Below are 15,514 nucleotides of genomic sequence, written 5' to 3' on the forward strand. Positions count from 1 at the left end.
CAGAGTTTCCTTGGGCTTCATAGAGGAGAGCTGATGAGAGTGACTGCAGCTGAGGCACTGAGACAAGGCAGTGAAGTAGTGTGGATAGAGATGTTGTCCTAAAGTTTCAGGGTGCTCTTTGGGCTTTGTATTCTGACATCACAGTTGTGTAGCTGAGTAGCTGCGGTCAGTTGGGATGTTTGTGAGACTCCAGGGAGGAGAAGATGAAGTGGGGGGGTCCCTTGGCGGAATGGACTGTGGCCATGGCTCTGTTCTCAAGGTGGCTCCATACTATAGCATCTTGGACTCTGGGAGATGAGGCCCAAAGTGTGTTGCTTTCTCCGGAGAAAGATTGGATTCAAAGCTAGTGAGAAGTATTGAACCTCTCCAATAGCATGTTGTTGATGCAAGTCTGTGATGTCTTCTTGCTTGCCTTGTCTTAGTCATGTGGAATTGTCCTTGGCTGGTGGGCATGGTCACATTTATGGTGAGTTTTGTTCCTCTTTCTGTGCTGCTATCTCAAGTCTCCAGTCCCTATACAGTTTGTGTCACTCCCTTATTGACATAGGGTTGTTCTTCCTCAGTCACCTTCCTGAAATCAGGACATTTGTTGTCCTGGTTGTTCCATAGGGAGATGAGTGCTGAGCCATCTTGGATCCTCCTCTATCCTCTTTCACAATACAGTTTAAACTTGTTCCTTAAGCAACTACAGACCCACTAAAAGACAAATCATTTCTGAGTGTCTTGTTTGTCTAGTGGTAGTTGTCAGCATTAGAGTGTCTACCTGAATACATTGTAGTTTATGAAGATTCTTTAAGATTCTTTAAGAAGTTTTGGTGTTTTTCTGCAACGTGAAACAACCTCATGGATACCTTACTCTTGATTTTCTTACTATCATCTTTTTTCTGGTATCTGCTTCTTTGTAGTTCTTCCTTTCCTGTATCTGTTCTTTATGTGTTGGTATTATCTAACTATGTCTTAGACTTTATTCTTTTTTTGTTCTATTTATGATAGATATTTTATTCATTCTAGTGACTTCAGTTCTGGTATGAAAAAATGATTTTGAAATGTTAAGTAAAACATTACAAGTCTTACTGTGAGGATCTCTGATAGCTATAGTGTGTGATAGTGTGTAACCATATATACAAACTAGCACCGTCTGATCCTCTGTATTACAGACTGTTAACACAAAGTAAGATTTCAGAAATATTGATGCGTAATCAAACTTTCATTTTTAAAAATTCTATACCATAAATAAAAAGATAAATTTGTCTTTTTTGTTTATGTTCTGTTTTTGCTATACTCATAAAATATATTCTTTTTATATAATCCTTGTAAATCCCATAAAGTATATATAAGTAAATATAGATACCAACATAGGTATATATGCAAAAAAGTTTGGAGAGCCTTAATTTAAATTCTTCCATAAAATAACTTTCATGTTTCCTGCTTGCTTGTTCAGCCTCTTATCTTATCTCTCTTGTGTGTACACTTCATGCTTTACCCATATTGGGCTTTTCTGCTTCTTCAAATGGGCCACATACCCTTAGTTTCAGATATTTGCACATTCTTACTGCTTCTTTAAGTGTAAACATTCTCTAGCAGAGTGCTATTCGTAGTGTGGTCCTTGAACTAATGTCACAATCCATGACAAGTTCAGTAGAAAACAATTGTCACCCTTCCCTGCAAGTCCATGGGCTTCTTTGGGAAGAGTATAAGCTGGTTCAAGTGCTGGTGAGTTTCATGCTAGTCATGCTCAGCAAGACTGCATTACTGCATAGGGTATTTTATGTTAACCATTGTACTTAAAATGCATAAGAAACAAAGGAAATGTAGTCATTCATTATGCTTAAAATAATGCTATAATTTTACTTAGGTTTATTTTTTTCTATACATGAAATGAAGTAAAACATAACTAAATTAAATAATAAAAATAAAACAAGGCTGGGAATGTGGCATAGTGGTAGTGGTAGAGTGCTTGCCTAGCATGCATGAAACCCTGGGTTCAATTCCTCAGTACCACATAAACAGAAAAAGCTGGAAATGGCACTAGAGTGCTAGCCTTGAGCAAAAAGAAGCTCAGGAACAGTGCACAGGCCTGAGTTCAAGCACCAGGACTGGCAAAAAAGAAAAGGAAAAAAAAAAGTAAAAACCATTATTTTCATTCTTTTTGAGTTTTTGATTTATAAATGTCTAATGTTGGAAATAAAACTTACATGTTTTTAATCCTAGTTTACAAGACAAAATAAACTATTGGTCTTTTTGACACAAAAAGGTACACTTTTTCTGACTATGAAACTAAACAGTATATTAAATGGTAACAATGAAGTATTTTAAAGGCAGTAGAGTTGGTACTAGTTCAGTTGAGAAGTATTTGCTCTCGATATACTAGAAATCTGACTTGACTATAATCTTTGGAGAAGAGCTAAAACCATAGTTGCTTACCATGTGAAGATACACTAGTTAGTGAAACAATGAGAATTTAAGTGGCATTTTTTATGTATGATATAAATAAGCTCAAAACCAAATTTGCTGTTTGAAAGAAAGAATATTACTTTAGCTGATGGAAGCAGATATTTAGGATTTTACATACTTATTAGTAATTTATGAGTTTCTTATGAAGTCTCTTGAACAAAGTTGTCAGCATTGAGAAGCCACATACAATAAGTGACAAGAGTTTGCTTGAAAATACTGGGTAAGTCTGTAGCAAAGACAGTAATTTGGATACTAGCTTCCAGCAATACCATAGGTTTGTGTATTAAAAACAGGGCAGTAAGAAAGAAGACTTAAGTCTCCAACAGAGGAGTTTTGTCAGTACTGAAGAATACATTGATTTTTATTGATATGAAAATGATGCAGAATAACATTTTTCCATTTCATTGCTGATAAAGCTTGTTCTTAAGTACATACATTTTTAATTGGCTACAATATTAACAAATGTGATTTGAAGTTTTATGTTGATATATTCCTTTTTAGATTGTATTAAGTAGTTGTACCAAGAGCTTATCATTCTATAAGTCATATATTCTAATTATGCACAGATAGAAACAACAAAAATATGCTGTAACTTGTGCTGGAAATACGATCAATGTCCTTCTTTTCTCACAGAGAAAAGAGAAAGTGCTGTGTCAGATGAACAACACAGCACCTGTACTCTATCAGCTGAATTAACAGTAGTTCACTACAAGTGTGTACTACTCAAATATGAATACATTAACTTTTAGATTTCAAAAACATTAAATGGTAGTTTCAGTCTTGAACTTATCAGTTGAGGCTAATCCACTGCCCTGTGCTGAGGTATACATTGGTTCTCAAAGGGAAAATTTCATTGGAGACTATTTGAACTTTGGGTTGAACTCTCAGTGTTTAGTGTTTTTACAAGATAAGAAACTACTTTGGTTGCCAGCTCTTTAAATATGTGAGTTAGACTTGTTTGGCTTATAGCTCCTCCCCCTCCCCCTCCCCCTCCCCCTCCCCCTCCCCTTCCCCCTCCTCCTCCTCCTCCCCCCTCCTCCTCCCTCCTCCTCCTCCTCCTCCTCCTCCTCCTCCTCCTCCTCCTCCTCCTCCTCCTCCTCCTCCCCCCCCCCCCTTGTTCTGTCTCATTGTACCGGGCTTCCTATGCATGGCAAGTAAAATAAGGCAGATGGACTAACTCATCACTACTGAGATTAGGTTATGATGCAGATTCTCCTATGGTTGCTCTGTCACTTTGTCTCTGCAAAAGTCAGTTGCCATAAGGAAAATATTCAAATGGAAGGACCCTATAGAGGTCCTTGAAGCTTGTGACCAGCAACCAGTGAGGAACTGAGCTTGATTGCAGATTTTCTAGCCCTGAAATCAAGCCTACACATGGCTGTACCACTGACCAACACCTTGACTAAAAGCTATATACGTGTATTGGAACTAGGGAAGGCAAAGGGAATATCAAAATTGAGAGACAAAGGATAAAAAGACAAACTAATGCAACAGCAATACTTACAAAACTATATGTGTAAACCAACTGTACAACTCATGAAGGAGAGAGGGAAATGGGGAGGCGGGGGAAAAATGAGGGAGGAGGTAACAAGTTGTATAAGAAATGTATTCACTGCCTTACATATGAAACTGTAACCCCTCTGTACTTCACTTTGACAATAAAGAAAAAAAAAGAAAAAACAAACAATAAAAGCTCCTAACAGACCCTGAATCATAATCACCAAGCTAGGCTGCCTCTGAATTCTTGATCAGAAAAAACTTTGAGTTAATAAATGTGTGAAGTCTTAAGTCACACAATTCTGAGATAATGTGTTGGTAGTGTAAATGATATAGCAAGCAAGAGGCAAACTTATTGTTAACATTTATTGATATATACATATATATACATAACATACATATGCTTTTAATTCCATATATGTACATTAAGAGTTTTTACAGACTCTACTTTGTCTTATTATGATGGGATCATATTGCTGTATTGTAGTAAACTGAAAGCTACGTGTGTGTGTGTGTGTGTGTGTGTGTGTGTGTGTGTGTGTGTGTGTGTGTGTCTGGGGCCTGAACTCATGGCCTAGACACTGTACCTGAGCTTTTTCTTTTTTCTTTTGCCTGTCCTAGGACTTGAACTCAGGGCCTAGGCATTATCTCTGAGCTTCCTTTGCCCAAGGTTAATGCTCTACCACTTGAGCCACAGTGCCACTTCTGACTTTTTCTGTTTAATGTGGTACTGAGGAACCCAGGGTGCTAGGCGAGCGCTCTACCACAATGCATGCTAGGTGAGCTCTCTACCACTAAACCTATTGCTAGCTCTCTGCCACTTGAGCCACAGCTCTACTTCTGCCTTTTTTTTTGGTGCAAAATTGACTTTCCTGCCCAGGCTGGCTTCAAACCATGATCCTTAGATCTCAGCCTCCAGAGTAGCTAGTATTTCAGTCATGAACCATTAGCATCTAGCAGTAAATAGAAAGCTCTATAAAGTTCAGGCCTGTGCTTGCTATTAACAAATTCATTTCCTAGAACAGTGTCTGCCTCATACCTCACAGTTACTTAGAAGATTCTGGTTAGAAGAGTTAATGTTTCTTTTATATTCTTTTCCCTGAGTTAGAATGATGATTAGTCTGTGCAATGGTAAAGAAGTCTGTTATAGCAATATATTCTCAGGAAATGTTTAAGACTGAATAGATAATATTCCTGTCATTTTTCTTGTAGACTATTAAGAGATTTTATAAAATGTGTTTTTTTCTTTACATAGCACAACCACTGCCTCAGAAGATGATGTCTCAAGTAGATATAGCAGAACAGATAGAAGCAGATATAACAGAGAGGCAAATGTTGCAGGTAATTTGGTGTCAAGTAGCACACTGGAAAAGAAAATTGAAGATCTTGAAAAGGTATGAATTATGAGTTATTAAAGATTTGTTAGATGAATGTATCATAAGGATTTTTTTTCCAGTTTAACAGTATCCGTAAGAGAGAAATATACATTGAAATTGGTAGGGGATGGGAAGTGCTAATGGGAGATATTAGGGTTAACTGGTATTTCCATCTGATAATAGCAGCCTTGCTATTATTGTTGATTTTTGGCAGTACTGTGGGTTGAACTCAGGGCCTCATGTTTGCTAGGCAGGAGCTCTACCACTTGAGCTGTGGCTCCAGTTCTGTTTTCTGGTGGCTAGTTTTTTCCTGCCCAGGTACATGCTTGAACTTCAGTCCTGTCATTTCTGGGATCAGAGGTATGTGCCATGTCCGTCTTCTCTCCATTCAGATGGACTCTTGTAGATTTTTCTGCCTAGTCTGGCCTCAAACTACAATCCTCCCATCTTAGCCTTCCAAGTAACTGGAATTATAGGCATGAGTCACTGGCACCCTGCTATAATTAGCAGGTACTTATAGCCATCACTTGTTTATATATTTAGTTGAAGTTACATAGCAACTAGGTATTCTTGGTTTCCTTAATACTTTCTGTCCAGTTCTTAAGAAGTTAAAACTAGAGGAATGGAACAGATCTTGTATTACTTAATATATTTTATGTTAGTCTCATTCTGCCATGTTATCTTTAATATGTTGAGTTTTTTGAAGTTTAGAAGTCACAGCTGGCAAAATGCACTACTGTGTATTGTATAAAAATAAACTTGTATAGAACATTCAAATGAATATTAATGTTCATTTATTAACTATAGTCTCATAGATTGTAAGTAAATTATTTGGTAAAAGAAGTATTTTACTAAATTGATGGTTTTAACTAGAGTCTTAAATTTTGAAATTGTGTTTTCTTTTTATATTGTAATTATTTTTAGGTTGTATCTGTGCTTTAACACTTGTTTTTACTTTGTGCATTTAAATTTAAAACTGAGAACACACACGCACACACACACCCACACCCATACATTTTGTAGTGTTCAAGGGGGTTCCTCCGAATGTCTTCTGGAACAGAGGAATTGGAATTTAATTGCCAGTCGTTGCCAGTACTTGGTTGATCTGAATAGCTCCTTTTCTGAGGGTCAGTAGAAAAGAAGTGAAGTCGTGGCCAGCCAGACCTTTCTTTCCAGCTCTGCCTCCCTCTTTGAGCAATTCTGGTGGTTCTCAACCTCAGGCCCTGCATTATAAATAAGATTTTGTAAAAAGTATTGCTCCGAAAAACAAAACATAAAAACAATCCCTTGCAAGCCAAGTATTGGTGGTATAATCTTAGCTACTCAGGTGGCTGAGATCGGATGAACGTGGTTCAAAGCCAGCCTGGGCAGGAATGTTCGTGAGACTCTTATCTCCAATGAATCATAAAACTCTGGAAGGAGAGCTCTGTTTTAAGTGGTAGAACACTAGCCTTGGACAAAAAATCTCAAGGACAGCACTCAGGCCCTGAGTTCAAGGAGGAGGCTCTTGCCTGTAGTCCTAAATACTCAGGAGGCTGCTCAGATACTCTGAGGATTGAGGACATGACTCAAGAAAGTGTAAGACGAGCAGAAAAGCTGAGTGAGAACACAGGTCTTGAATTCAAGCACCAATAGCAGCACATGACTCAATGAATGAATGAATGATGGATACATAGGCAAGTTACTTCCCTATTAATGCTTTGTAATTGTATCTACCAGGAAGTACTAAGAGAAAGGCAAGAAAACCTAAGACTTGTGAGACTGATGCAGGATAAAGAAGAAATGATTGGAAAACTCAAAGAAGAAATTGATTTATTAAACAGAGTAAGTATTTTACATTTTTTATTACAAGATTTCCTTTTAGCAATGGGATGAGAGTACATAAATATGAGGAACTTACTTAATTGTATTTTTCAGTTCTTTCATTGGTAAGATTGTAATTTGTGGTGAGAACTATATTTTGTTCCATAACTATTTCCTTTAGGCTATTTCTAACCCTAGGGTTAGGTCCAAAGCTCTACATTATTCCTCCTTATAGGTCTCATGTGTGGTTTTTAGACCCAGAGCTTACTTCCTATTCAGAGCATTAGGCCATACATAGACAATGGTGATAAGAAAACATGTCAAAACTTTGCTTTGTTATACAGGATTTTATATAAGATGGAAAACAGACATTTGCTTCAGGGTGGAAAAACACAGATTCCCCCAAACCAGACTCAACACTGACCATAAAAGAATTAGATGGTGAAGTACTTGCCTGTATAAGATTCTGCCCTAGCACCACCAAAAAAAATAAACATGTAAACTTGTTCCAGTAAAGCTCAAAGGCTATAATTGCAAGCTGTCAATGAAGACAGTAAAGTTTTCAGTTTATAACTTCCTCTAGATAAGATAGTCACATGTAGAGAGTAACATGTGGTGAGCCAGTGTTTAATGTTTGTATATGATCTTCCTCTTGGTTCCATTACAGAGCATTTCTCCATTTTTGCTAGAATTCCCTTAAAGAAGTTTGGCTTTTTCCCCCCAGTATTGAGGTTTCTCAGTACCTTCTCACTTTCAAGGCAGGGTCTCTTACCACTGAACCATGCCTCTGACCCTTTTTTGTGCTGTTTAACATAAAATTGGGGAAGGGGAAGTAAGTTTATTTTTAACAAAAAATTAACAAGTTACATATAATAGTGGAAAATTCATAATTTTATGGAAGACTAATAATTTCAAAATTCCAATTTGTGGCTTTCACTTCAAAAACTGAAAAATTTGACAAGAATTGGCCTTAAAATCTTGATGATAACAATGAAAAAGTCAGTAAACAGATGCTTGTTTTAGATGGGACATATTCCATTGAAAGTTAGTTTCAGAACTTCTCATTTTATAATTAGTTGATTAAATGAGTGATCTTTAAATGTGTTTTTTAAAAGTGTTTTAAAATATCCATGTATTTTTTCTTTTTTTTTTTCCTTAAAAGGACCTAGATGACATAGAAGATGAAAATGAACAGCTAAAGCAGGAAAACAAAACGCTTTTAAAAGTTGTTGGACAGCTGACGAGGTAGAAGACTCAAGGCTCTTTATGGAAAAAAATATTGTAAAACTACTGATTGAATGTTATGGTTAAGGCTAGCATTACACTCCTGTGTTCCAGTACATTAAAATAACTGTATATTTATTTTTAGAAAATGAATAGATGTTTATTTTCAAAACTTTTTCTTTTCATTATTAGTTAAAAAATCAACCTTTCATGTCATGAATAAGTACCATCTTTCAGTTATTACAATGATAGCTAATGCTTCTTGGTTTTGTGTGGTATTCAAGTAATATATGTTTTAATGTCACAGTTGTTTGAATATATTTTATCTGTGCTAGTGTATTTTCTCTATAAATGAATATACATAGTCTTTGTTTACATGAATTCACATTTTGGGGAAAATTACCTACCAATGCCTTATTACTGATGTGTGCAACCTTTTTACATGTTGAAGATTCACTCATAAAACTATTTGTCTACTGTCATTTGTTCTTCTCTCTTGTTCTAAGTGATTTAGAATAGTAAATAATAGAAAAACTATTTTGTATAACAGTAATCTTTTAGAGGAAAGCAATTTACAAAAGTATGTTCTAGCTAGTTAAATACAAACTTAAGAGAATACTTGAATTATGCTATAGTAAATGAAAATTTACTATTTTGTGTTTGAATATTAAAAGTTTTTACATTACTTTAATTCCTAAGAAACAGTTGTAATTTCCAATATGTAATTTCTTATGTAGGTACTACTTTAAGGTTTATTACTAAATATGGGGGATTTAGAAAGTTATCATTCTTCTGGCTTCAAAATTGTGCACAATTTACAGTGTTTGATATTATAGCATTGCTATAATATCAGAACCAAAGTATTTGTCCACACCGAAGACATATAATATATATGTACATATATGTACACACACAGAGAACAGTATGTAAGCAGAAGTAGTATCTATCAAAATATTTTGCCTAATTTCTAAGCTGAAAAAACACTGTGATATCATTTTTATATGAGAGTCCCATATCTTGAATTTAAAGGATTTTTTTCCCTAACACTGAAAACTTTAAAAACAGTTATTTTGGAGGAATTACCTTTTATTAAATATTCTACAGTTGTTTCATATAATACTTTCATATTGAGTAAGAATCTCTCCCTCTCTTAATATGTATTAACATGAAGAAATGTCTTTCCTTAATTGAATATCAAGCAGCAGTACTGATGTCCTTTTATCTAATCAATGCACAGATGTGGCTTGAACATCGGAGAACCCATTTAGGGTGACCTACTGTCTCTTTTTCTTCACTTGCCAAACTTATTCACCATTAGAAAATTAGGGAATGGAAGACAATGGGGAAAAATAGAATAATAAATTCTAATAAATAAATTCAACTTTTAAATTCCAAACATCTCTGCTTTCAGAGGTATCAAGATTAGCCAATCAACAGAATCACTTGAGCAGCTTTAAAAGAATCCTGGGCTGTAGCTCTTAAGTAGATTTGGGTTGAGATCTGGACTCTAGACTTTTAAAAGCTCATCCGATTCTTATTGTAATGTAGTTTTGGAATCGGTTACTGTTGTGTTTTTTCCATTTAAGGTTCTGGAATTGACAAGTTAGCTACCAGTACTTTCCTCCTTTAATATAATAACCTAGAGCTCCCACCCTCCATCCCGAGGGCAGTTTTTGTACATCCATATATATGTTCGCTGCTCACATGAAGTTCAATGTTAGCTCATGAAATCTGATACAGCTACAAGAATTACTGAAGAACAGCTTCCTTCTTGGAAACTTGCCAGCATAACAGTGATCAGCTGCTCACATTGCTAGGGTGTATGCCAGGCTCATTCACTACCTGGGCTGTGGGGTACTCATCTCTTCAGTCATTTTTAAGTATGTGGCAGAAATGTCTTCATTGCTCAGATCTTTGTCAACTCTGCAGATGTTATGAAAATGCTGGCAATATCCTACCTTAAAATATATTAGTGAAAGAATTACTTTCAGTTTTGTTTAGTTCCTATGTAGATAAAAGCACATTTTATTTCACTTTAAAAAATTATACTAGTTATGAATGCTTCTAAAGCCTGAGGTGTTTAAACATTTTTCCCTTTAGTTATTTTTAGGGGTGGTTTTTGCTTTACTGCTGTAATGACTCCCAGTGCAGATATAGGAACCTCACAATTTAGACAAAGCATTTCATATGCAGTCCTTCCCCACCTCCTTAAAACGTGTGTTTATTTCATGTAGGACTTTTACAATGACTATTGTGAGTGAAGTAGGACTACTACAATTGCCCCCTAAAGGGGCACCTGTAATCCTATTTGCTGGGGAGGCTGAGAATGGAAGATACAGTTTTGAAGCCCTCCCTGGCATGAAAGTTCATGAAACCCTTATCTCCAATTAACTAGCAAAAACCTGGATGGGCAAGACTCAAGTGGGAGAACCTTAGCCTTCAGTGAAGAAGCTAATAAGCAAGAGTGAGAAATCCTTAGTTCAAAGCCCAGTTCCATAATAATACTCATAGGCAGCAAAGTTTTAAATTTTAAGGGGAAGTTTTAAGCAAGTAATCTAAGTACATGTGTACTGCCATAGAAAACATGACTATTGATACTAAAATACAAATTTTGTGAAGTCTAGTCCTATTAATCTCATAACTCCGTGTAATTTGTGGCAAAAATAAAGCATATCCAAAATTCTGACGTATTTATGACATTTTCTAAATTAAGTTTATTTTGTTTAAAATGAATAACTTCTCCGATGCCGATACCTTAAAGTTATTATAATCTTTATTTCATTTCTCTAGAGTTCTTTGTTATTTTGTTATAATACATTTACCATTTGAGGGAAAGGAAAGGAGTTGGGATGTGTACTTTTAAATAATAGTAGATTAGCACTGTCACACGTGTCCAAGTATATTAAATGTAGAAAATTAAGTATTAATGAAACACTGTAGTCTTTTATTTCCATAATTTAAAATTAGTTTTAATTGTGGTAAGAAGCAATATATTCTTAAGGTGGAAACCCTACCTCAGTTATATGTGGTTTATCTTTTCTCAAGCAGTCTGGATTTTTGTAGCTAGTCCTCAAAGGGTAAAGTTTTGGGTCTACATACTTTGTTGGAAACAGAGTGAATTAGGATAATACAAAGACACATGCTCAGCACCATAAGGCAAAGCAGTGAAGATCTTGGATTGTACAGTTAAACTGATGTCCTAAGTAATCTTTACATTGATAGTCTTCCTTTGCTTTTTTTTTTTTCTTTCAGTTTTGTGATTTTTGAGACAGTCTAAAGTTTCATATAGGGCTGGCACTTACTCATCATTTGGCTAATTGGTTCCAAGATTTAGGTATACATTTTCATTTTTTAATATATGAATCAGAACACAGCAGCTTTTTTTAAAGAGGGAATGTGTTAAATGAGAAAGAATTAGCATTCAAGGATTAGAACTTCAAGTTAAAATTATTGTTAACCCTTCTCAGATCTGAATCCCAGTATGAACAGTAAATTTACTCTTGTAAATGGCTAGGTTTGCATTTGAAATATGCTCTCCTAAATAAAGGGCATCCTATTAATGAAAAGTTTAATTCACAATATTTAATCTGAGAGTTCTGTTGTTTATTAAACTGAAAGGATAATGCTACAGAGACAACAAAGTTTGCTCATCAAGCACATCAACAAAGGTACCTCCCCCCATGCTGTTCAGCTACTCTTTGATCTATAGAAGTTGGCCGTTTGATTCTGGGATTAAAGACTTGAACCATTATGTAGCCCATTAAAACCCTGTTTTCATCCGCCTCCCCAAATCAGTGTTGAGAGTATGTATGTAGTGGTTGCATTGAGTTTTCATACCTATCTCAGCAAGTATTTACTAGTCATGTGGTATAGGGTTCTATGTAATATCACACTTTTAAATAAATGGATATGGATCAACTCTTCCACTTAAGAGTACATTTTGCAGACATAGTGTGTGTTACTTGCATAGAGTACAGTTATAGCTTAGCATGCTTGTCTAATCTGAATAGTTCATTCAAAGGCACTTTCAATGCTAATTATCCAACCATTGTTTTTTAGACCTAATTAATGGGTATTGTCAAAAACTGGATTGTCCAAGGAAAGAACATATGTATTTGAAAGTGCCTAGCCATATTATTTTAGGTAATTGTGCATTGGTAAAGAAACATTAAAGAATTTATAACAGTAATAAAGTAAAAAGAATTGTGTGTCACAAACACCAAACTGTTCCAAATCTGATTTCAAGTTAGTATTTCCATATACATTATTAATTATTGGGGTATCTTAACATATTTAAGCTATACCCTTCATTTCACAAACTAGCATTCACTCCAATAATATTACAAGATTAGTGACAATTCTGAATTATGTAAGTGCTTGTGTTTTGTTTGTCCCACTGGGGGCCTATTTGTATATGTGTTACTTTTTTTTTTTATCAACTTGTTTCTTAGACTTGGCTATGCTATACAAGGTTTTTTATTGGTTGTTTTTCTTTAAATTTAAGAAACAAGTAGCAGTTGGTACCAGCAAAGATTATATGAAAGCTGCACCTTACTGTTGTGTTGAAAAATCGCTAATTCAGGTAACCTAAATATAGAAAAACATCTGGATAGTTAATTGAGCACAGTATTGTACATGCAACTTTGGTCATTCATGTTGTATAGATTTTCATTGTGGAATATTCAACGTAGCTTTAATTTCAGTATGCTTTTCATGTAAAAAATAATACTCAATAAAAAAAATACATTTTCATTTATTTTTCAACACTGGTTATTTTTTCTTTCTTCATCCACTATTAGTGAAATCCTCTCCCTGAATTTTTTTTTAGAAGTTAAGCAGTATGCAATATTTTTCTGTATTTGGTATATCATTTTAGAAGAAATCATGTTTAAAAAACAAGCATAATGTTAAGATCTGAATATATTAATGGTGGGACTTCTTTTTTTTTTTTTTTGCCAGTCCTGGGCCTTGGACTCAGGGCCCGAGCACCGTCCCTGGCTTCTTCCCGCTCAAGGCTAGCACTCTGCCACTTGAGCCACAGCGACGCTTCTGGCCGTTTTCTGTATATGTGGTGCTGGGGAATCGAACCTAGGGCCTCGTGTATCCAAGGCAGGCATCCTTGCCACTAGGCTATATCCCCAGCCCATGGTGGGACTTCTTGATGAGTGAAGTGTGCATTATATTCAGCCTGATTGCAAACCTCGTCTTTGTGCTATAAAACTACTAAACAATTTCTTGATTTATGATTGCAACTGTTTCAGACTAAATCTAAATCCAAAGAATTGCAGATCCTTCATAGTTTGAGACATAAATAGGGACTTTGGAATGTAAAAATCTAGCCTTTGTGCTTTTAGTAAATAGTTCATTTAACTTTAACATGACATGTTATTTTTCACACACCTGTCCAAGCTAATCAGTCTTCTAAAATTATTATCCTCTCAATTGTGCCCTATGTGTGTCTAATAAACAACATTTTTGTGCCTTAGAATTTTCAGGACATATTCCACATGCAAATATATTGAAAATCTTTGCAAGATCCCATAGTCTTCATTGAAACTGGAACCCTTTGTCTCAGACTTCATCAGATCTCTGAGGTTTTTCTTTCTAGACTCACTCTGTATTTGTGCATGCATGCATGCACACACTTTTTCAGCAGCTGTAAATTACCTACATAATTTCTTAATCTCATTCTTCTAGTTACTCTGCAGCTTTGCAAGAGATTTCATCTATACATTTACTTCTGGTCAACTCAGGGAATGTGTGTGTGAGTATGTATGTATATATGAATGCATTGTATGTATGTATAATGTTAGACCTTCCTGTAAATGGCTGTTAGGTCCTTTAAAATCCATTCATTTATTTTTATGTCTACCAAGAAACTGGAAAATAACACTTTTACCTTAATCCTGAATCAAATATATAATATTACTCTCACAAAAAATTCCCATGACTTAGTAATAAAGTTGGGTTTGTGTGTTGCTAGAGATCCAACCCAGGGCCTCAAGCATGCTAGGCATGTGTTCCACCACTGAGTTCTATCTCCATCTGTCAAGCTTTTAAACAAAGAGGTTTGTGTTAGGTAGTTAAACAACATGAAAATGAATTAGTATGAGCCAGTTAAGAAAGATGGATTGCACTTTTTCTGCATATGAAAAACAAAATTTTTGACCGCAGTGTATATCTTCATCTGAACACATGCTCAGTTATTTATAGTCTTAATTCATAAGTAATCAGTTACTATCTTTGTTTAGACATAGTAGGATCTATAAGTCACAAGCTTTGTTAGGCTCCTGTCTTGTATCTAAAGCAAATATTTTGCATTCCTTTAAAATGTGAACTGTGTTCTGTGGCTAGCTCAAGTACATGATGTCATCAGTGGACACTTAAAGATTTACAGAAGCAAATTATTGAAAAATGAATCAAAGAGTGATTTGTTTTTGGAGAGCAAAAGTATATACAAAGGTGTAAAAATCCATACTGAAGCACCAACACATCATTGTAAGAATATGCTCATACACTAGGGTGTGGTGGTACAAGCCTTTAATCCTAGCTGCTTAGGAGGCAGAGATGGGAAGACAGTCATGGTTACAAGCAAGCCTGAGCAAAAATGTTCATGGAAACTTCACCTCAGAACACAATCTGTTGTGGTGAATGTCTGTGGTCTCAGCTCTGCAGGAGGCCATAGGTAGTAGGATTATGGTCCCCAGACAACAATACAATATCTAAATATAGCCCACAAACCTAAGAGTTTGGGGCTTTGGATGTGTAGGAAAAAGCCCTAGAGACAGTGCTTACCTAACAAGTGTGAGGCACTGTTTTTAGACCCCTGGGCAGTAAATATCACTAATTGAAATGTTTTGCCAATCACATTTGTATTAACTCTTATGTCAAAGAATCAGCGAAATTTTTAACGGACCAAATGAATGAAAAAGCCTCTTGTTATGACCTTTTAAAAGATCAGTATGCTGTAGGTGCCAGGAATTGTACTGAGTCTGGCAACAATTTAAGCTTTACTCCAACCCTGATTTTAGTACATCATAATAACATTCAGTAATTCAGTAGCTGTATGCCAAAGTGCTTGGTGTATGTATTGTTGCTATTTGGCCCTGTAAAACCTGTGTAACAACAGATGAAAAGGGTAATTTGCTAGTCTGGTTGAC

The 15,514-nt window shown here is 35.5% G+C and overlaps 1 protein-coding gene across 1 annotated transcript in view; it reads left to right on the top strand.

Annotated features, from left to right (window-relative positions):
- The window catches only part of Pawr (pro-apoptotic WT1 regulator), a 64,985-nt gene extending 53,711 nt beyond the window's left edge, over nt 1–11,274 (top strand). Inside the window, exons 6-8 of the mRNA XM_048359089.1 lie at nt 5,207–5,345; nt 7,047–7,151; nt 8,293–11,274. Of these exons, the coding sequence (XP_048215046.1) occupies nt 5,207–5,345; nt 7,047–7,151; nt 8,293–8,379 (331 nt within the window). The 3' untranslated portion in view covers nt 8,380–11,274. The remainder of the gene's footprint in view (nt 1–5,206; nt 5,346–7,046; nt 7,152–8,292) is intronic.
- Nucleotides 11,275–15,514: the final 4,240 nt, after the last annotated feature.

Source organism: Perognathus longimembris, chromosome 1 (assembly GCF_023159225.1).
Source record: "Perognathus longimembris pacificus isolate PPM17 chromosome 1, ASM2315922v1, whole genome shotgun sequence".
NCBI classification, from domain to species: Eukaryota; Metazoa; Chordata; class Mammalia; order Rodentia; family Heteromyidae; genus Perognathus; species Perognathus longimembris.